General features: G+C 46.7%; 1 protein-coding gene and 1 pseudogene across 19 annotated transcripts in view; both read left to right on the forward strand.

Annotated features, from left to right (window-relative positions):
• The first annotated feature begins 39 nt into the window (after positions 1-39).
• Positions 40-22,871, forward strand: part of ATPSCKMT (ATP synthase c subunit lysine N-methyltransferase) — an 83,383-nt gene continuing 60,551 nt past the window's right edge. For 6 of the 19 annotated variants that reach the window (XM_055555204.1, XM_055555205.1, XM_055555199.1 and 3 more), the window contains exons 1-4: positions 96-383; positions 4,272-4,561; positions 5,240-5,377; positions 7,181-7,231. In XM_055555204.1, coding sequence (XP_055411179.1) covers positions 287-383; positions 4,272-4,561; positions 5,240-5,377; positions 7,181-7,231 — 576 coding nt within the window. In that variant the 5' untranslated portion in view covers positions 96-286. Of the gene's footprint in view, positions 384-4,271; positions 4,562-5,239; positions 5,378-7,180; positions 7,232-15,460; positions 16,459-18,807; positions 19,194-21,483; positions 22,398-22,871 lie in introns of those variants that run through there. The other 13 variants (XR_008705000.1, XM_055555195.1, XM_055555208.1 and 10 more) reach the window with 11 other exon arrangements.
• On the forward strand, positions 9,436-9,535 carry LOC129633465 (uncharacterized; annotated as a pseudogene).

A 22,871-nucleotide genomic window follows, 5' to 3' on the forward strand; every position in this document is an offset into this window, starting at 1 on the left:
GTACCTTCTGGAAGCAACGGCCTTCGGAAACTTCTATCATCCAGGAAGCTGTGGGGGGGGGGAATGGAAGTTTGAAGACACGGATGGGAACTTTAGAATCCAAAAGCCAGGAATAGATGTAAATTATACATTCATTAAAGCTTTAATATTGACTGTTTCTTGATAGTGTTTCCCAACGAGGAGCTCATTTACTTAGAACATTATTTTCTCCCTCGTTCCTCTCCCGGCTCTGGGAAGGTGGTAGAGTCCACTTCCGGTTTTCTAACTGCCGGAAATCTCGCGATGGATGGAGGAGGAGGTGAGGCCCGCTGCGGGCGGCGGGCGGCGGGCGGCGGGTTCTTTTGGGGCGCGAGCGCGGCGTCGGGCCCGGCGTGGGACTCGCGGTCAGTCCCCAAAGCAGCCCGTCCGAGTTGGGCGCGGCGGGGCGGGGATCCGCGGGGCCGGTTTCCGGGCTCGCGGCCTGGCGTTCGGTGCTCAGTGCTCGCGCCTGCGGTGCGTGCTTGTGCTTGGCCCTGGTTTCTGACCGCCCGGAGCTGTTCTCTAGAGCCTTACGGCGAATAACTCAGTTCGGCACGATATTCCGAGATGTGGGCCCTGGAGTCCCGCTGTCCCGGTTGGGGAATCACAGCTCCGCTTCTTTTTCTAGCTGCGTCTTTGGGGAAGTGACCTGTCTGCAGCAATGGCAGTAATAACACTGCTGCTGCTGCTGCTAAGTCACTTCAGTCGTGTCCGACTCTGTGCGACCCCATAGACGGCAGCTCACCAGGCTCCCCCGTCCCTGGGATTCTCCAGGCAAGAACACTGGAGTGGGCTGCCATCTCCTCCAGTGCATGAAAGTGAAAAGTGAAAGTGAAGTCGCTTAGTCGTGCGACCCCATGGACTGCAACTTTCCAGGCTCCTCCGTCCATGGGATTTTCCAGGCAAGAGTACTGGAGTGGGGTGCCATTGCCTTCTCCGAGTAATAGCGTCTCTCTTTACGGGTTCAGGAAGAACCGTGCCTGACCTTTGGCAAGCTGTGTTTAATTTTGCACTGATACTTCGGTAACTAGCCCAGAGTTACGCAGCTCCTAAGAAGAAAATGGACCTGGCCTTGCACTGAATTTCCACCCCCTGAAGCCCGGAGTTGTGCTACTTCTGGAAGTTTTTTTCTGGCAACCCTAGCGAAGTCCCAGGTCCTCTGAATCCCTCCAGCTGCTTTTTTCTAACGAGCGCTGATTACGACCTAATCATTTGTAGGCTTAAATTGATTTGTTGTGGGTTTCCAGCCTCAGCTGGTAAAGAATTCACCTGCAATGCGGGAGGCCTGGGTTCGATCCCTGGGTTGGGAGGATCTCCTGGAGAAGGCAAAGGCTACTTACTCCAGTATTCTGGCCTGGAGAATTCCATGGACTCTATAGACCATGGGGTCGCAAAGAGTCGGACATACGTATGTCCCCTCCCTCTTGAACTTCACACCCCGCCCCATCCCATCCCACCCTTGTAGGTTGTCTCGAGTACCGAGTTGAGCTCCCAGTATTATACGGCAGAAAAGTCTGCTTTCTTGAGAGACAAAGATTTGTGTTTGCTTAGGGCTAGAGGGGGTGGGGAGGATGAGGGTAATGGCTGAAGCATAAGGGTTCATCCTATGGAAGTAATGAAAAAGTTCTAAATTTAATTGGTGATGGATTTAAGGAATTGGCTCTTGTGACTGTGGAGGCCCATGCTTACTGAGTGCTCAGTGATCTCCAACTCTTTGTGACGCCATGGACTGTAGCCCACCAGGCTCCTCTGTCCATGGGATGCTCCAGGCCAAGAGTACTGGAGTGGGTTGCCATTTACTTCTTCAGGGGATCTTCCCAACCCAGGAATCGAACCCCAGTCTCCTGCACTGCAGGCAGATTCTTTACCAACTGAGCTACTAGGAAAGCCCCAACAACTCATCTCGTGCTACACAACTCTTAAGTTCTGAGACTCCAGAGCTGTGTGAGATCTTTCTGATCACTGTCCTCTACAGTTGAAACACCTGCAGAAGGACTTCATACGAGGCAAGGCAGATGTGCCTGCCTTTAAAAAAAGAAAAAAAGCAAATCTTCTGTTGGCATGTTAAGTTCCTCTGTGCAATGCTGTAAAGTATGAATGAGAATGTACTTAAAACTCTTGCTTTCTATCAAACACCATCATTTTTCTAAACTTTACTTTTATTTTACCTCCATCACTGGCACCACGAGTAGACTTCTGTTACTGTTTCTGAGTTGGTCTTCTGCCATGACACCAGTTGTAAAACTCACTTTAGGAGACCTCAGCCTTCAATAACAAAGCCACACTGAACGGGAGATGCTGAGGTGGGTCAGCCGTGGGCTTCCGGTGTGTCCTGTGTCCACGTTTGGGCCTCACTTCAGTTGTGACAAATTACCACATATCATGGGCTTCTCTGGGTGGCTCGGGTAAAGAGCCCGCCTGCCAATGCAGGAGATGCGGATTCGATCCCTGGGTCGGGAAGATCCCCTGGAGGAGGAAATGGCACCTACTCCAGTATTCTTGCCTGGAAAATTCCATGGATCAAGGAGCCTGGTGGACTGCAGTCCGTGGGGTCGCAAAGAGTTAGATATGGCTCGGTGAGCATGCACACACTGGGATGGTGAGCAGAAGTCAGTCCATCTCTTAATCCCAGCACCTGTGAGGACGCTGCCTGAGCCACTGGGCGGATGTGGTTGAGTGAAGGACTTCAAGATGGGAGGCTTATCCTGGCCTGTCTGGGTGGCCCAGTGTACTCCCAAGGAAAAGATCCCTTTTTTAAGAAGGAAAGGGGAGCAGGGGTGTCAGAGGAGGTGTCTTGTGGAGCCAGTGGCTGGACTGGCCTGGGGCCACTGGCCAACGAGTGCGGGCAGCCCGTCCTACCCCAGGGCTTCCAGAAGGGACAGGTACGCCCACCCTGTTTCAGAATCTGACCTCCAGAACTGTGCTTTTAATAAGTGTGTATTGTTTTTAACTGGCCTAGTTTATGGTAATTTCTTATCGCAACAGTAGGAGACTAAACACATGGACCTTTTGAACAGAAACTGTGAACAGTAATGTCTTCAAATGATGAGACTCTTCTGTGCCCCTTCCTCCTCTTCTGTTTGTCTACAGATGCCTGTGGTTTTGGTGTTAATGCCTCAGCTAGATCGAGAGCTGGTTTAGGGCAGGGTGGTCTTGTTCCCGTGGGGTTCCAGTGCTGTGTGCTGTTGTGCATGCTCTTCCTGTATCCCCTTGTCTCATCCTCACAATGATCCTGTGATCCCCACTTTACAGATGAGGAGACTGAGGTTCCGAGAGGTGAAGGGTCACAGCTGTTAGTAAGGAGTGGAGCCAGGGTCCCACCTCAGTAGGCTCTGCATCTGTGCCCTTACCCTCTGTGCTGTGCCCATCATTAATCTATTTCAGAATTAACTTCAAATAAATTTCATCGTATAAAATGTGAGATCCTATTACGAATCCATTCTAAAGCATAAAACTCAGGAGGATGTTTAAGGTGCCATTTATTCCCTCGGTAATCAGTGATTGGAGTTTGTTTTATTCTGTACTGTGATAGCACTGAAATGAGTATTTTTTTGTCCTTTACGCTCTGCCTTAAATATCTCCTTATTACCATGACTAAGATTTTTAGTAAAATTTTGTCTCCTCTGTTAACTTCAGAATTGAATTTGTACCACTGGATTTTTGATGCCTGACCAATTTTGATGTAGAATACTTTCTTCCTATTTGAAATAGGATAATGATTAGACATTTTTATGCTTATTATGGAGTTTTGTTCTGAACCACAAAAGTACAGAGTGCATGGTTAATATTTGTATTAATGGATTGTTGTTTAGTTGCTAAGTCGTGTCCGAGTCTTTGTGACCCCATGAACTGCAGAACAGCAGGCTCCCCTGTCCGTCATTATCTCCTGGAGTTTGTTCAAGCTCATGTCCATTGAGTCGGTGATGCCATGGGTACTGATTCATACTGGATACCGATTCATAAATAGATTTGAACACATTATTTTCCGGGGATGACTCCTAGGGGGAAAAATCAGTATGTTGGAAAGAAAAGATTTCAGTCTTCCATTAGTATTGAATAATTTTCTGTTAAACACTCTAGTTGATAGACTCTAGAACTCATTGTGGAATTCTACATTTGTAATTCTAATTGTATTGAGCAAATTAGCCTTTAAAAAGCACGAGTTTATTTGTTAATAAGAACTGTGGGGGAGAAACCACTACCTTGGATTTCTGATTTGATGTTTCATAAATCTTTTCCTGCTCTCAACCCAGGGACACACCTAGCAACACTTGAAGAAGGAAGGCCGTCAGAATGTGTTCCACCTGCAAGTCTTGAAGCCAACAGTTTGAAGAAAAACAGTTGGGGGGTCTTATTTACTGGCATTGTTGGGGGGACGCTGGTGGCTGTGTATGCTGTGGCCACACCATTTGTAACACCAGCCCTCCGAAGAATTTGTTTGCCTTTTGTACCCGCCACTACGAAACAGATCGAAAATGTTGTGAAAATGTTGCAATGCAGGAGAGGATCCCTGGTGGACATCGGTAGTGGTGACGGACGTATTGTGAGTTACTCGAAGACGTTTTGAGGTTTACGTTTTTTTTGGTTTTATGTTTTAAAATTTCCGTTTCACATTTCTTATGAGGCTTATGCAAAGCCTTGTTAAATTGATAGCCTAATAAAGTATTCATTTAATTTTGTGTTTGCTTGACTGAACTACTAAGTCCTTTAGGACTTTGGAATTTATTTTTCTCAGATTGATTGTTCTTAAAGGGGAAAGTGTTCTGGATGTCTGGTAAAAAGGAACAATTGATTGATGATTATGAAATTGTTCATTAAAAAACTTAGGCCAACAAAAACATGTTAAGTCATGTAGTTTGACTATTTTACATTTTTTTCCAAGGATGACTCCTAGGGAAAAAAAAAAATCAGTATTTTGGGAAAAAAAATTTCAGTCTTCCATTAGTATTGAATAATTTTCTGTAAAACCCTTTAGTTGGTATTGAATTAATTCTGCTTGTTGTGGGATCAGTCCCTGGGTTGGGAAGATCCCTTGGAGGAGGAAAGGGTGACCCACTCCAGTATTCTTGCCTGGAAAATCCCATGGACAGAGGAGCTTGGCAGGCTATCGTCCATGGGTTTGCAAAAAGTTGGACATGATGTAGGGACTCAACAACAGTAACAACATAAGTAGGGAATTTTCATGTCTTTTTCTGATCTTGAACACAGCCTCTCCCCGCAGGTGATCGCAGCTGCAAAGGAAGGGTTCACAGCTGTGGGTTATGAGTTGAACCCCTGGCTCGTCTGGTACTCCAGGTACCGCGCTTGGCAGGAAGGGGTGCAGGGATCTGCCAGATTTTACATCTCAGACTTGTGGAAGGTACGTACGGCCGAGGACATGCTAGAGCACTCCACCCCCAAACTTTATGATTTTTGATTAGTATGACTGAAAACTGAATTAAAATAGAGAGTTGAAGTGTATATTTCGGCATTATGAAATGTGAACAGCTTTTAAATTGATAGATTTTACAAGTCCCCTACGTTAGAGTAGAAACTTAAGGTTTATAACTTTACAGGTCATGTGACTTCTAAGGCTTTATTTACTCAATTTAAAATGTTCTCATTTCTCTTTATTACGCAGTGATAAAGATTTTTTTTATCTCATTTGTAAGTCTTGTACATTGTCATATAGGCATTAACTTGTTAATGTCATTCTTGGTAAATAGTTTTGTGTGTGTGAGTGTATTTATATGCGCATATGAATATGTGTGTCTGAGTTTGTGTATGTGTGTTTATGTGTGTGTATATGTGAGTGTGTGCACGCTAATGTGAGTGTGTGTGGGTACATGTGTGTATGTGTATATATACCTAGGGAGAGACAGAAGTAGTGCAGGAGAAAGGAAAGGACCCGCCAACCGTGCTGTGATGCTCCTTTGTGTCTTCAAAAAGTATAAGATATTTCCAAGTTTACTTGTTTTCTAAAAAGTGCCTGGTAATTTTGCTTTAGGAATGCGCCATTAAATGCTTTTTCTTAGATAAGAATTTTCCTTTGTAATAGTGTCATCAGTAGCTTATAAAAATTCACTTGAGTTTTGTTTGCATTGTTTTTTATTCCATATATACATAAATGATCTCTCTCTAGAGTAAATAAAACTTTTATTGGGTAATAAGAATTTTGACTGGCGAAGCACTTTTCCCCCCAGTTTTCCAACTAAAGACCATTTTATTGCCATTTTTACTTAAGTGTTTTAGAGAAGAGGAGGGGGACCAGAATTCTAAGGATGATTCCATAGGAGAAACAGGTGGTTCTGAAAAACCTTAAGTTTTTGCTAAGCTTGTTTTGTGTAGAGCAGAGTAGAAAGTGGGCCGGGGTGCAGATGGCCCAGTCTACCAGGGTGACCACCAGTGGTCACTGGTGAGTCCCTGCTTTTCTGACCATCGATCTGGGTGGCCCTGTGTGGAGTGGCTGTGAGGATGAGCTGGGATAGCTTCTGTGGAAACTTCTGGAAAACTGTAACAGATGAGCTAACACGGGTGAAAGTATTAACATGGGAAATCTTAAAAAGGGTCACTGTTTGTGAAAACGCACTATTTTTTTGAACTTTCTAATTTGTATTGGGGTATATATGCTGGAAAAGACTGAAGGCCAGAAGAGAAGGGGGCAACACAGGATGAGATGGTTGGTTGGCATCACCAACCCAATGGACATGAGTTTGAGCAAACTCTGGGAGGTAGTGAAGGACAGGCATGCTGCAGTCCATGGGGTCACAAGGAGTCAGACAGCTTAGCGACTGAATAACAACAATGGCCGATTAACAATGTTGTGATAGTTTCAGGTGGACAGCAAAGGGACTCAGTCATACATATACATGTGTCCATTTCCCGCCAAACTCCCCTCCCATCCAGGCTGCCACGTAACATTGGGCAGAAATCCTTGTGCAATACAGTAGGTCCTTGTTGGATATCCACTTTAAATATAGCACTAGGTACACGTCCATCCCAAACTCCCTAACTGTCCCTCCCCGGTGGCAACCAGAAATTCGTTTTCTAAGTCTGTGAGTCTCTTTCTGGAAAACCAACTATTTTTTGAAATGGAAAATTGCTACTCATTTTGAAATAAAGCTTAAGCTGATGTTTGACTTTCCAGAATTAATCTGTGAATTGTTTTCTCCCTTCTCTTCAGGTCACTTTTTCGCAGTACTCAAATGTTGTTATCTTTGGTGTGCCCCAGATGGTGAGTACGCCCTTCTGCCACCCAAGTGTCTTTTTCTAGGTTAGGAGGGGGCTTCTGGCCTGCTCCCCCGTGTGCAGAATGACAGATCATTGGTTTAACAAAGTACTTTAGGGCCTTGATAGTTTAATCATAAAAGATTCAGTCTTGTTGTTTAAAAGTTCTGCTTTAGATGAAGGTCTCAGTGATCTACCTAAGCCCTAACAATTTGAGTCTGAAAACTGCTTTATGAGCTCCTGGTGTCTAATGTGAGTGGGTTTTCACAGTTGCTCACTTTTTACATCCAGCTGAAATCACTTGGGAAAGTTAACGGGAGGGGACTTCCCTGATGGCTCAGTGGTAAAGAAATGTGTATGCAATGCAGGAGACATGGGTTCAATCCCTGGGTCGGGAAGATCCCCTAGAGAAGAGAACGACTACCCACTCCATTATTTTTGCTCGGGGAATTCCATGGACAGAGGAGTGTGGCAATTTATTGTCCATGGAGTCACAAAGTGTTGGACACAACTGCAGCGACTTAACATGCACACACAAGCCTTGAGTAGTTTCTGTTGACCTCAGTTGGCTGATTTGTATTGAATTCTGACTCTGTACTTGGGAAAGTGAAAATGCTGCAGCATTGGACTGCAGATGGTCCAAAATTTAGCCTTTGGAAAGATGACCAGAATGCGAGGCTTTCATTGTAATTGTTGGTTTACTGACTGTAGAAAGAAATCCTCCTTCACTTTTCAAGCTCTATAATTGTAGGCATAGTAATCCTGGCAGATTTCGGTTGTTTGCCAAAATGCCACTAAGTAAGTGATACGGTTTTTATTAAAAAAAAAAAATGGACTTTTTTTGTTGTTATGCTTTCTTATTCATATCTTAATTTTTCCTTAAGATATCTCATGCTGGAGAAATTTTTTTCTATTAGAATTTTCAGTAAAATGCATTTTTCTCTCTTTTTTTAAAAAAGTATTTAGAAGTGCTTTTGTTAGATACTCTTGAAAGTGATAGGATTCTGTATGTTCATAATTCTCAGCAAGCCTAACATGAAGATGAAACCTGGGTGTCTATACTTTTGTTATAAAAATGAAAAGAGGTAGAAAGGCATGATCTCTGATCATTAAAAAAAAACACCTAAAAATGTATTTGGTATCAGAATTGCTATGGAATTTGATGGTTTTTTTTTTCCTACTTATTGTGAAGTTTGAGCATTCTTTTGGGATAATTGGCATTTTGAGGCAAAGAACCTTAATTTAAAACCCATGCTTTATACAAATAGAAAGCTGACGTGTGTTTTGCGCTGTCTTGAGAGGCCCTGAGGTGCTGTCCCAGCAGGGGGCAGCACTGGCCTTCTCTCCAGCTCCTTGGGCTTCTCACCACATTTGAAGTGTAGTCAGTTTTGGAAACTGTTCACCCAAGGGAAGAGTGTTATTTTGATAAATACTTTTGTGATTATGGGCCATTCTTCTGTACACAGAGAAACCTTAAATAAGGCACTTGCAGCATTTCACCATTCCCAGGAAGAAGGAAGCAGCTGAAATGCACAAAGTGCCCATGTCTCCTGGCACGAGAGGGATTCAGCCAACTTGGAGTCCTCCACGCAGGGGGATGGATCAGGGTGCTGAGGCTCAGATGGCCTCGGTGGGTCTGAGAGGCTCAGTTTCCCTTGTGGAGGTCCCTGCTTTCCGCCCTCCCCAGGCCTTGCCTGCATGGAGACAGTGAGAGGAGGGAGGGGGCTGCCAGGGGCTGCCAGGTCGGCCCTTGGGGTCCTTAGGGTCCTGGGAAATTCTTTTAGGCTGTCTGGGCTCATTATGCCGTCTCCTGTTAGAACGTATTTCCCTTTACCACCCACTGGCCGGTGTCCCGGTAGGGGCTTGGTGGCTGGACAGAGCCAGCATGGCAGGGTTTCCTGTGGCCGCTGGGGCGCACGTGGGCCATGAGAAGCCGGAGGCGGCGTTGGGAGTGTCAGAGGGCGAGACCCTGGTGTTATGTGGCCTCCCTCTCCTCCTGCTGCTGGACTGGTCATCCCTCACAGCTCTGCTTCCGGTGCCAGGCTGGTGGCCCCTCACAGCTCTGCGTTTCCGGTGCCAGAGTGGTGGTTCTTCACAGTTTTGCGCAGCAGCGCTTGCTTACAGTGGCCTGAGCCTGCGTCATACGTGTGTGTCCAGAGTAGCAGGAGTGAGAGTGCCAATGGACCTGGTAGACCAGTGCCTAGATGGGAGATCGCTTCTCAGCCTTTTGGCTAAGATCAAGTGTAGTATCTGTCCTTATCAGTTTAATGTCTGGGGCTTCCCTCATAGCTCAATTGGTAAAGAATCCTCCTGCAATGCAGGAGACCCCGGTTCAATTCCTGGCTCAGGAAGATCCGCTGGAGAAGGGATAGGCTATCTGCTCCAGTATTCTTGGGCTTCCCTTGTGGCTCAGTTGGTAAAAACTCTGCCTGCAACGTGGGAGACCTGGGTTCGATCCCTGGATTGGGAAGATCCCCTGGAGAGGGAAATAGCTACCCATTCCAGTATTCTGGCCTGGAGAATTCAATGGACTGTACAGTCCATGGGGTCACAAAGAGTCGGACGGGACTGAAAGACTTTGATGTTCACCATGAACTCACCTGCGAGGAGGGTGGGACAGATAGGTCGCGTCCTTGTTGCAAACCCTCTGGTGACTTCGTCGTGCTTTAAACCAGCGATGATAAGGCCCAGCCTTCCATCTGGCCTTGGTACCTGGCTGCCCCCAGCTCTCTGCGCACTGGCCCTGCCCTCCTCTTGGCTCCTGGACCACACTGTGTGGGGCCGTGTCCTCCCCGAGACTCCAGTGCCCCTAACTGGGCCTGGTTAGTGAACGTCTGCTGACCACTCAGGTCAGATGTCTCTTCCTCCAAGAAGCCATCCTTGATTGCCCTGTGCGATGAGCCCCGGCACCACGATTTCCAAAGCTTGTTCCCTGCCCTGTGGACGTGTGACTGCCCTTCTCCTCATGTGATGGCTTTGGTGGCATTGGCCGTGTGCACTGCACTGTGAGCTCAGGGACAGGGCAGACCTGTTGAGCTCTGCCAGACTCCCAGCTCCTGGCTCAGAGTGATCACCTAGGAAATGTTTGTTAAACGAATGGATGAATATGGTGTAAACATGCGCGTTAAGTACACTCTTCCCGTGGGCTATTAAGTTTCGTAACTTCAAAGGATGACTCATTTAATTTTAGTTACGAATTCTGTTATGAATCCATGAGTGAAAATAGTGTCATAGTGTTCTGATAAAGAAACAGGATTCATGACCATGAATCCTGCATTCAGTCATTCATTAAACAAGTGTTTACTCAGGGTCCACTAAGCATCAGACCTGTTCAAGTACTTCAGTGAATAAAGAGAAAAAAGGAAACATCCCTGCCCCAAGGTATTTACGTGCTAGTTGGGAGAGCAGGTATTCGATGGGACGGCAGTGAGGACCGTGTGGTACAGTAAGGGGGTCAGTGCTGTGGGCTCACCAAAGCGTGAGAGGGAGACTGTCTTCGAAGACAGGACATTGGAAGTGAGGGGTAGCCGTGTGGCCATGTCCGGAAGAGCGCTCCAGGTTGAGGAACAGCCACTGCCAAAGGAAGGGTGCTGAGGGGTGTGTGCCTGTGGGTCCAGAAGCAGCGAGGGGGTGGTCGTGGTGGGAGGGGGTGAGCAGGGGTGGCAGGGGAGAGTTATGGGGGCCAGGCGGGAAGGACAGGGCCTGCCGTGGGGAGCAGAGGGTGGGAGAGATGCTGGGAGACGGGTCTGAGCTCTTGCGGGCATCCAGGCCATCAGTGGGGGAAGCCAGTGCCAGGGTGGAGAAGCTGGTGATAGGTGGTCGGACTCTGGATGCTCGATGAGTACAGGAACAACAGGGTGAGCTGGCAGATCCAGTGGGGGGCACCCTGAGGTGCCTGACCTGAGCTGCTGGAGTCTGCTGAGCTGGGAAGCTGCAGGCAGACTGGGTAGGGGGGATCAGGAATTCCTCATGACATACACAGTCTGGGACACGTGTGAGGTGACACGTGTAGGCATGTCAGGTGGGCAGTAGCTGATGCCCAGAGGTCTGGGCTCAAGGTAGGGGGCTTGTGTGGCATCCAGGAGCTGAAGCCGTAGGGGGCTGAGATCACCCAGGGAGGGGCCAAAGCCTTGCTGGACCTGAGCCCTGGCCTCAAACACATGCGGGGCCCCCGGCAAAGGACACAGAGGAGTTGGGGCGGAGAAAAGGGAGGTGGAGTGACCCAGTGGCTCAGAGCTGCAGATGGACCTGGCTGTTGTGTCTTGTGCCTTTAGCTGGTTTCAGCTTATGTTTCAAGTTTTGAAGAGGTAATTAGAATAGGATGAGTTCATGTCACTTTGAAACGTATAATTGTATGAATTATTTTGAGTTTGATTAGGTAGAGATGACACATCACGGCTTCTCTTTGTGTAAGATATCAAGACCCAGGTTTGTTGCATATTTATGTGTAATTTAGTCCGTTAATTTCTTATGATTGAAATAGAGCCTTTCATTCATAGGTTTATCTTGACTTAGCATATGACAGTCATTTGGAAATAAAAGATCTGTAAAAGAGAAAAGAATAGTAATCTGAATAAATTTACAGTTGTCCTTTTTATGAACAAAATTAGCATAAGAAACCCCTGACATTTTGGAAAAACACCTATTGTCTTATTCTTTGCTTATTTAATTTTTCCCTCAAGGAACAAAATTTTTGCTTTTTTTTTTTTTTGTAAAAGAGAAATCTTTTTGGAGAAGGAAATGGCAACCCACTCCAGTATTCTTGCCTGGAGAAGCCCATGGATGGAGGAGCCTGGTGGGCTACAGTCCGCGGGTCGCAAAGAGTCGGACACGACTGAGCGACTTCACTTGTCTACTGACTGTATAACATCCAGCTTAAGACTAGCAGAGGGGTACTCTTTTTGTCCCCTTCTGATGCCTATGTCAAAAGCTTTCTCTATCTCCTTTATACTTTAATAAAACTTTATTACACACACACACACACAAAATAAAAAGTAATCTTTTACTAGCTGTTATAAGAATAAAAATATTCCATCCTTAGTGGAATTTATTCATTGTTACCTCAGTATTGATTCTAATAAAGAATCAGAAGTTTGGCTCACTCCAGCCACAGGTCATGTAGAGGAGTTTTTTTCCAAACCACTTTTTAAAGACACAGGTGAGGAATCAAACTGTCATAGAAAATTCGTTCATCTTAATTTAACAGATTACTTTAATTAATTTTTGTCTGTGCCGGGTCTCCACTGCTGTGCTTGGGCTTTCTCTGCTGCGGCGAGCAGGGGCTACTCTCTAGTTGGAGTGCACAAGCTTCTCATTGCGTTGGCTTCCCTTGTTGTGAGCACAGGCTCTAGGTGCGCAGGCTTCAGTTGGTAAAGCTCACGGGCTCAGTAGTTGTGGTGCATGGGCTTAGCTGCTCTGTGGCCTGTGGAATCTTCCTGGACCAGGGATCAAAACCCGTGTCCCCTGGATGGGCAGGCAGAGTCCTATCTGGCACGTACAGTCTGGGACACATGTGGGTTGACACATGTAGGCATGTCAAGTGGGCAGTGGCCGATGCCCGGAGGTCTGGGCTCAAGGTAGGGGGCTCGTTGAGGCATCCGCGCCCAGGAGCTGAAGCCAAGGGGGTACTGAGATCATCCGGGAAGGGGCCAAAGCCTTGCTGGACCTGAGCCACCAGGGAAGTCCTGCTTGATTACTTTTAAAGAGAGTAGCTTTTGCACAGGTCTTGGTTTCTAAACATCGCTTCTCAGAGGAACCAGGAACATTTGAGAACTGGCTGATCCCGGGCCTGGGAAGGCAAGATGTGAAAGCCTGGAACATTTAGTCGAGTATGAATGTGAGGAAGCGCTCAGAAGGTTTGGTTGGGGCACATGCACAGGAGAGAAGCCAGCTTGAGGGGCTCCGGATGACCAAACTGGACAACTTGAGTGTTAGAAGAAATGAGGACGACAGCAAATCGTAACCTGTTGGTGAATCCAGGAGTTCACGCTTGCAGTGATGGAGACAGTGAGGGGAACGCTCTTCCTTGAGATTCTGACTGTTGATCTGAAAGGAAGGATGGATCTGGCAAGTTGCCGCTTTCAACCTGGGTAGTGAAATTGACTCAGGCAGAGTCATCAAGATGCAGCACTCAGTGGGGGCCAGTTAGACGAGCAACAAGACATTTACATCTTTTCAAGGTGTCTGCCCACAGTATCTTGTTCATTTTGAAGGAGGAATAGTAACCACAGTGTGGAGATGCTGAGATGCCTCCTTAGCCAAGTGGTGTGTCATCCTCAAAGCAGAAGGACCCCACGGGGTCAGGACTGTCGAGCGTGTGAAGTTCACAACCCCTCTGCTGGGTCGTTGCCATGGATGCACATGCTGCTTATCACAAGCAGACACCAGAGGGACTCGCCTGTGTGCTTTTTTTTTTGAGTTAAAATTTTATTTGGGGGCAAAATGGGGACTGTAGCCTGGGAGACAGCCCCTCAGATAGCTCTGAGAAATTGCTCCAAAGAGGCAGAGGGACAGGGTAGTATTTACGTGATTTTGGTGAAGGAGGAATACTTAGAGTCAAGCACATAGGCTTTTTTGCAGAAGGTTTCTGCTGGTCACGAGAGACAGTCATCACCATGAAGGATTTTCGTACTTTTTTAGATATGAGGAGGTGCAAGAATTGGGCTCATGAAATCAGCTCCTGAAGACACCAGTCTCTGAAGGCATGTCCTGTCAGTTTTTCCCAAGCACAGAGTGCCTCCTTTCTGCTGTCCACCCTGAACTCCCTTCAGGGGATGTTGGCGGTCAGCAGCTGCAGCAGCATGTGATTTAACCCTTGTAGAGGTAGATGGCAAATGCCAGTTTGCAGTCAACAGGGCCTACTCATGGTCATAAATTCGACTGTCCTTTGGGCGGCATTTCGTGACCATTTCATCTGATGATGCTAGGAAGGCTTGTTCCAAGGGCCAGCGAAGATTTTGCAGACGGATCACTCAGTGTGCTCTTACTGGACTAGGTCTATCAGCAGTAACCAGAGGGCTCTGGACCAGCTGTCTTACTCAATCTGTCATGGTCCGGGCAAAACTCCCTTTTGTATCTTCCCATATTTAGAGTTACACCATTACAATCATTGACCATATACAGGAGTATATATTTGATCAACTGCTTCAAGTCGACTATTCTGTGTTCTTAAAGGAGGTTATTGTCATGAGAGACAAAGAAAGGCGAGAGATTGTTCCAGATTCAAGGAAACCAAGGAACCATTACAACTCAGTTCACTGTGCGACCCTGGACTAGGGGAGAGTGTGGAGGACATTCCTAGGGCATTTGATCGGGTGCTGTTCGGATGATTGTTGTTGGGATACAATGTTAAGTTTCCTGAATTTGATAACTGTGCTGAGGCTCTTTCTCAGAAAACACTGAAGTACCAGGGAGTAAAGGGGCATGTTGTAGGCAGCGTGTTCTCAGATGGTTTAGAAAAAGTGTTCTGAGAGAGGGGGGCGTAGAGCAAGTCAGATAAAGCAGCTGTGACAAACGGAAAACTGGCGAGCCCGGGTACAGGAGTACAGCGGTGTCCTTGCTCTATTCTTGTACCCTTTCTGTAGATTTGAAATTATTTGAAAAGAATTAAAGAATAGAGAAAAATATATTTAAGAGGTGAAGCTGGTAATATATTTTTAGGACCTGAAGATAAAATTTTAAGCAGCTGTTAATTTGCTAATATAATCACAGTGTCAGTACTTTTGGTAAACAGTAAAACTCTTTCTTCACAAATAGATTACTTATAAAGTTATGTATAAGTGATACGTAACAGAATTTTATTTTTCGTAAGTTATGTTGACTATAAAGAAATTAATTATTGGTATATTATGGATATCTTTTTAAAAGAATTGTGGAATGTTTGATCATATTTCAATTTGGTAGAATATGTATTTTTTTTCATGGTCTAATTCCATGTTTCTTTAGTTAGGAAAGTGGAAATCTGTGATACACATTTGCTAAAAATGACAGATTTTATATTTGATGATAGAAAATAGTTTTAAAATGGTGGTTCACGTGACTTCTGTATTTTGGTGGCTTGTCGCCCAGGAGTGCTCTGTTTTACAGTCAATATTCTGGCGCAGATATTTTCAGGGAGACAGTACAGAAGGACACTGAAGGGCCCTTCCTGTGACCCCCCCCTTCCTGTGACCCCCCTTTTGTGACCCCCCTTCCTGTGACCCCCGCTCCCTGAAATGATGGCTGTCGTTCTCCGCAGATGGCGCAGCTGGAGAAGAAGCTTGAGCTCGAGCTTCAGGACGACGCGCGGGTCATTGCTTGCCGGTTCCCCTTCCCGCACTGGACCCCGGCACAGGTCACGGGGGAGGGGATAGACACCGTGTGGGCCTATGATGCGCGCTCTTTCAGGGGAGGAGATGGGAGGCCCTGAAGATCCGTGCACTTCTCGTTGGTTGTTCCCGTACAGGCTCTACCCAGAGTTTTCTGAGGTGTTGAAGTCTTTGATCTTCTAGAGACTTAAGGCTGTGTCTTCAGCAAAGATTATATTTTTCACCGCTGTGGCATGAGAAATGACAATTACTTTCCCTGACTTTTGGAGAAAATAAGCAGAAGTTGAGGCCAGCAGGTAGATGAAAAGCCCCCTTTCACGGTGTATGCTAACAACTGTGCTACCGCTCTTCATGCACTTGGACGTGAGAAGATTCGAGTAGGCTCTGCTCACACTGATGGCTGGGAAAGACACCAGCAGCTCTGCACACTGTCAAGGATATGATGACGCCACAGATGACAAGAAACAATTTTTAAGGAGAGAATGTATTGTAAATGCAACTTGCTGTTTCCTATAACTTTATTCATACTTTAGATTCATCACTCTTTTTTTCCTTTTCTTTCTGTACTTCAGGACAAGATTAATTTTCTAAAGGTTTAGAGAAGTGTTATATTTTATAACACTTTTTGTGGAATAACTTGTTCCAAGGCTGTTGGGTTACTGTATTTTGTCAATCTAAGATATATATGTGTGTGTAAATCTGTGTACATACATACACATTTTAACATTTTTGAATTGTGACATACCTTCCAATTGGTGTTCTGTAACCTAATTGGCAGTGTGGCGCTTCATGGCAGAGTTGTATGTCAGCCACTGTTGGCAGAGTCTCAGATTTGATGAACTATGGTATTCAGAGAAGATACATGCTGTGGTGGAATAGTTGGTATGATTTGGTAGTGAAATAAACCATCCTGAACTTTGCGAAGGCAGACCTGGCTTCAGAGCCCCGCTTCAGCAGCAGTAGGGCCTTGTCCAAGTGGCTGGGCCTTGGTTTCCTGAGCATCGCTGTCGTTTGGACAGTGGTATGCTGAACAGGGGGCTGGAGACCGATCTGTAGAGCTCTCAGCATGGAGTCTGAGGCCTGTAAGTGGTGTTTATTATTTCAGACACTAAAGAAAAGCCTGTTCACAGAAGCTGCAGATTATTTCTGCTGGTCACCTCTTTATTTAATGAAAGCAGCCATTTATTTAATATTTCTCATTTGTGAGAAGAGATTTAACTGATTTAGATTAAAGACACGTCAAGGAAAACCTTTGAATGTTAGTAGATAAACTTCACATATCTGAAAAATGAATATTGACTGTTGGCTCTCACAATCCCCGTGTATCACAGAAAGGAGTTAAACTCCCAGTAATATTACACCTGAAACCTGAACACCAAACCATCTTAAGAGAGGTTTGATCAAATGAGATGGTTAGCATTTTTAACTAAACTGATAAAAATACGATCAGTTTGATAATCTTCACTTTCATGAGCAGCAAGTGGGGACTCAGTCATTCAACAAATGCCTATTGACTGTCTACTGTATAATAAACTTTTCTGATTCAATGGTGGGTGATGTGCAAGTCCCCAGATCTTATGGGGTTTATGTTCTAGAAGAGAGACAAACAGGTGAGTGAATGTTACCATGTGTGAATTCTCTGGAAGACGTAAGTGGTGTGATGGTGTAACGAGAAGTGAGTGTGTCTGGGGTGAGAGGGTGGGATATTGTGGACATTCGTCAGAGCGTATGGCAGAGTATGCAGAACGTATGGCAGGAGTCTCCTTAAGTCTCGACAGAAGAGCGGACAGACCAGAAACACATCCCTTGGTTGTGTGGTGTGTCTTGTCCCCCACTGGGGCTGTAGCGTGTTGTTTGTTGTTGAGTTGCTGAGTCCTGTCTGACTCTTGTGATCCTATGAACTGTAGCCCTCCAGGCTCCTCTGCCCTTAGGATTTCCCAGGCAGGAATACTAGAGTGGATTGCCATTTTCCCCTCCAGGGGATCTTCCTGACCCAGGGATCAAACCGTGTCTCCTGAATTGGCAGGCATATTCTTCACCACTGAGCCACCAGGGAAGCCGTCAGGCTACCTTGTTAAGTGATAAACCCATGTTGTTCTTAAGCTGCTTTCACGTGGGTGCTGTGATATTTGCAACCTCAGCAGTCTGATGGAGACAGGAGGGGTGAGGGGGGAAGCCTGCTGGTAAGGTTGGAACGTGTGTCTGGAGTGTCCCAGAGGGATGGTGAGCCTGCAGGAACTCCCACCCGCTCCAGAGTGGTTTAGGAATGGTACCAAGTCACAGGGTCTATGACCTTGGGCCTGGCCTTCACAGCCGACATCCCATGAGAGCATCTTGTTCTTGGGGACATGGGAAGCAGAATCTCCTCTATCCTTGCCCCTGAGGGGTTCTGTTGGAGGAGAGATGATTTCTCAGGCTTGGAGAGCACTTGGGGAAAGGAAGGGAAGAACTCACCTTGGACTGCCCTTCTTAGCACGTAGAGGAGCTGTTATGGGCTGCATGTTTGTTTCCTGTGTTGAAATCCTAACCTCCCCAGTGTGTTGGCATCAGGAAGGGGGACCTTGACTTTAGGTTATGAGGGTGGATTTGTGCCCTGATGAAAGAGACCCCAGAGTGCTCCCTTGCCCTGAGCACCACAGAAGGTCACAGTGGGAAGAGGGCCCCCACCAGACCCCACATCAGCCAGCAGCTTGATCCTGGACTCCCCAGCCTCCGGGACAGTGAGAAGTAGGCACTTGGTGTTCCAACCCCTTTCTGTGGTATCCGTCAGAGCGGCCTGATTTGATTGAGACCAGCCAGCGCTGAGAAGAGCCACACCAGCCCTTCCCAGACCTGTCTGGGCTCTAGCCAACATTTTCTTAGCCCCAGTGAGGAAGGGAAGTGGGAGGGAGCCTGGCTTCAAGAGGACTGTCCTGGGAACCCGCGGGAAGGGCGGGAGACCAGCCCACTGCCCTGCTGAGCGGGCCGAGTAAGCTCCCGGTGGGTTGGATGCTGTGGGCGGACGCTCTTAGTGAAGGCGGCCTCCCTGGGAGGGGTCTTCTCTCTGGATCTCCCCTCCTGACACTCACAGGAGGGAAGCTTTGAACACAGTTTGTCCCTGGACTAACGTGGGTGATAGAACTGGAAATAGAAAAAGGAACAGAAGAAACTGCTCTGAGAAGCAGAGTGAATTCTGGATGGTAAAGGGTCTGAGAACACACCCAAAGAGGCAGTCATAGAGGTGGGGATGTGGGCTTCCCTGGTGGCTCAGTGATAAAGAATCCGCCTGCTAATGCAGGAGACATGCGTTCGATCTGTGGTCTGGGAAGATCCCACATGCCAAGGGGCAGCTGAGTCTGTATGTCACAGCTGTGGAGTCCACGTGCCAAGACTATGAGCCTGTGTGCCTGGGGCCTGTGAGCCACAGGAGAAACTACCTCTATGAGAAAGCTGCACACCGCAGCTGGGGAGTAGCCCCTGCTGGCCATAACTTAGAGAAAGCCCACACACAGCAACGAAGACCCAGTGCAGCCAAAAAATAAGTAGATTTATATTAAAAAATATGAGGCTGTGGTATTTACCTTGGGTGAGAGATGGTTCAGAGGAAGGATCCTTCAAAGTTTGCAGGGTTGCCAAGCAGCAGCAGAAAGGAAAGTGACAACACGGTCGTGCGGTTTCCATGCACTGGAGGAGTCCTGGTTTCGTCTTCAGGGAGGTGGCATTGTATGTATTTTTCCTTTTTAGCCAAGGGTTTGTGTGTGTGTGATCATTAACTTGCTCAGTTACAAACTGCTCCAGTGTATGTGTATGTATGTGTGTGTATATGTGTGTGTATGTATGTATATGTGTGTGTGAGTGTTCATTAATTTGTTCAGTTACAACCCACTCCAGTGTGTGTGTGCATGCGTGTGTGTGTGAGATCATTAACTTGTTCAGTTACAACCCCCCCCAGTGTGTGTGTTTGTGTGTGTGTGTGTGAGAGAGAGAGAGAGAGAGAGAGAGAGAGAGAGAGAGAGATCATTAACTTGCTCAGTTACAGCCCGCCTCGGGAACTCAGGGTCTTACTACAGTTGGCTGCTTCTCTGCAATTCGACCTGTTCTGTGGCTCCGAGGTGTGAACTGGGGTCATCGGGTGGGAGCCGGACAGATATGAAGTTCACGCTCAGGATGAAGTCCTTTCAGGACCTGGTGAGTCGCTGGTCACTGGAGATGCTGGAGCTGAGGCAGGCCGGCCACTGGGTGGAGATGTTGCAGAAGAGATCCGTCCTCCAGCAGACTGAGTGCTGAGATGACCTGGGCTGATGACGAGTTCCCCAGTCCTGGCAGGGCCACCTGCGTCCTGTCTGCCAACCTCTGGGGGTCTGGGAGGCGTCAAGACAGACTTCAGCTGTGAAGGCGAGTCCCACAACTCCACAGAACTCAGCACCCCAAACACAACCACCTTGGGATGTGCTCACAAGGTAGTTGAAGTGTTGGGGTTCAGGAGAGTAAAGAGAAACGTACTGGGGCCTCCAGCTTGGAGACGTGCAGGAGCAGAGAAGGAGGTTGGAATCTACAACCCATCAAGGGCTCAGCTGGAGAGAACGTGGTCAGGTTCACTGGGCACTGATTAACCCGGGGGACTGTTTCTGAAGCCTCTGTTGGAAACAGGTTACTAATGACACCTCACTCCCTTCTGACATTGCCTGACCTTGGGACCTTGTCCCAGGAGCAGCATTCTGAAGACCAGGAACCCCCCTGACCCTTCCCCAGCTTGTCTGACCAGGCTTGGCATCTGGAACGGCTGGCTGGTAGACAGGAGCTGAGCTGTGGAGTTTTGTGTTGAGAATTTTAATTGAGGAACAGGAGGGTTGGGGACCGCCAAGTGGGAGCTTAGGTCAGGAGATTGAGGCCAGAGGACCTTGGAGAGGTGTGAGAAACAAGAGACAGGTTTCTTTCTGGTCAAGGGCTCCGTCCAGGGGGCTGGCCATGGTCCTAGGGGGTGGGAGCTCCTACCAGATGCCTGCCCTCGACCACCGACCTCTGGGTGGCTGGAGGAGCTGTCACTGTCCCTGGGATGTCCCACCTCCCTCTTCATTGGATTCAACTGAGTGTCGGTTCCTTGAAGAACTCCGTTTAGGAACAGGGTTATTTTGTGATGATTGAAAATACCACTTTCATAGTGGGTATTAAACACAAGGAAATAATTTTCCCCCAAGATGTTGCAAGTTGTATTATTGTTGTCATTTAGTTGATATGTCATGTCCGATTCTTTTGCTACCCCGTGGGCTGTAGCCCCCCAGGCTCCTCTGTCCATGGGGTTTGCCAGGCAAGAATACTGGAGTGGGTTGCCATTTCCTTCTCCAGGGGATCTTCCTGACCCAGGGATTGAACCAACGTGTTCTGCATTAGCAGGAGAGTTTTCTACTGCTGAGCCACCAGGGAATCCCACAAACTATGTACTTAGATGGAAGAAGTGGATATTTGTATAAACATAAGAAAATTTCCATCTAGGTAACACAGTATAGTTCAGGTAGAAAACTTTAGTGGTCCAGGATCCTCTTGAGCAGGACTCCATCTCCCTTTAGAGGAGAGTTTTCCTGTAAAAACACCAAGTTGTGACCCTGTGGACTGATGCAAATTGAATGTGAACAACAAAAAATCTCATTGCCTCTTCTAGGTGAGGGACATTAGATGTCTTTTTCTAACTTAATATTATGGTGTGAACGTTATCCGAGAAGGATGGATAAAACAGTAGCTCGTCAATCACTGGCTTCAATTCAAGGATGTGAGGGAGGAATCAAGTGATTTTTCTTCTCTGTAATATTGTAGGATGAGCAATTGGGCAGCCAAATTATTTTTCCTACGAATGAATGCAAATGTCAAATGATTTTCCCAAAAACTCCTTCTGTATCCCAAACTTGGGGGATGCATTTGCATGATGAAATCTTGTAGGATTTGCTATAAATACAGCTTTGTCGTGTTGTCCATGCAGAGCGTGACAGCTGAAGAAGGGACAGTGAGTCACAGTCTGCTGCTGCTGCCAAGTCGCTTCAGTCGTGTCTGACTCTGTGCGACCCCATAGACGGCAGCCCATCAGGCTCTCCCGTCCCTGGGATTCTCCAGGCAAGAGTACCGGGGTGGGGTGCCATTGCTTTCTCTGTGAGTCACAGGACATTAGGCGAAATGCCGATACCAAGTAGCTGGCAGTCAGCAAAATCGTGAGGCGAGTGAGGCTGATGGTTCCTGGTCTTCCCTTTACCTCTCCCTGCGCCGACCTTGTCCCAGGCTCTAATCCTTTACCCTTTAAAAGAAAATAATATATTTAAAATTTTTATTTATTTTCAAGTGGACCACTTTAAAGTCTTTATTGAATTTGGTACAATATTGCTTCTGTTTTACATTTTGGTTTTTTGGCTGTAAGGTATGTGGGATCTTAGCTCCACAACCAGGGATCAAATCTGCACTCCCTGCATTGGAAGGCGAAGTCTTAACCCCTGAACCTCCAGGCAAATCTCTACCCCCACCCCTTTTTTTGCACATTTTTTCACACTTAAAATTTCTTTTTTTTAAAAAAATAATTGAAGTATAGTTGGTTTACAGTGTTTTAGTTTCAAGTGTACAGCAAACTGATTTAGTTGTACATATATATTTTCAGATTCTTTTCCTTTATTGGTGATTACAAAATGTTGAGTATAATTCCCTGTGAAACACAGTAGGTTCTTGTTGTTTGTTTATTTTATATACAATATTGTATATCTGTTAATCCCAAACTCCTAACTTATCCGTACCCCTCATCACTTAACCCCCTTTTTTTTGCACCTTTGCTTTTAAGCATTATATTTTCAAAGATACTTGTATTTTGTTAAGAAGAATGTTAATATAAATTTGAATTTTAGTAAGGCTGAAAGAGATGAATTTGTTATGGAGATGTGTCAGATTCATTGCTTCCCTCTGCCCTTACCCCAGTCTCATCTAAACTACTCAGTTGGTGCAACTTGGAAACCAGAGCATCCACAGAAAGAATCACTGGTACCTGGGGAGATCCCTGGGCCGCCCAGACAGGCAGCTCTGTGGAGCTGGAGACTGCCCAGAGGAGAGTAATTTATACAAACAGCATGGGAATGCTGCTCTGGGGGAAGCCTATAGCCACGATGAGCCCCCGAGGGCTTCCACTTGCTACCAGCCTGGGGCAGCGCAAGCCCCGGGTCATTGAAGACACTGCTGTTACAGTTTCTTGAAATACAACAGAAAGGGCTTCACGTTGAGAGCCACGTCCCTTCCAGCCGAAGCTTCCAGTTCTACTCTCATCATTCAAAGCTAAGCTCCCCTTGCAGGAAAATCCGATATGAACCAGCATGACTTCCGGTGATCCTCTCCTCT

This window comes from Bubalus kerabau, chromosome 18 (assembly GCF_029407905.1).
Source record: "Bubalus kerabau isolate K-KA32 ecotype Philippines breed swamp buffalo chromosome 18, PCC_UOA_SB_1v2, whole genome shotgun sequence".
NCBI lineage: Eukaryota > Metazoa > Chordata > Mammalia > Artiodactyla > Bovidae > Bubalus > Bubalus kerabau.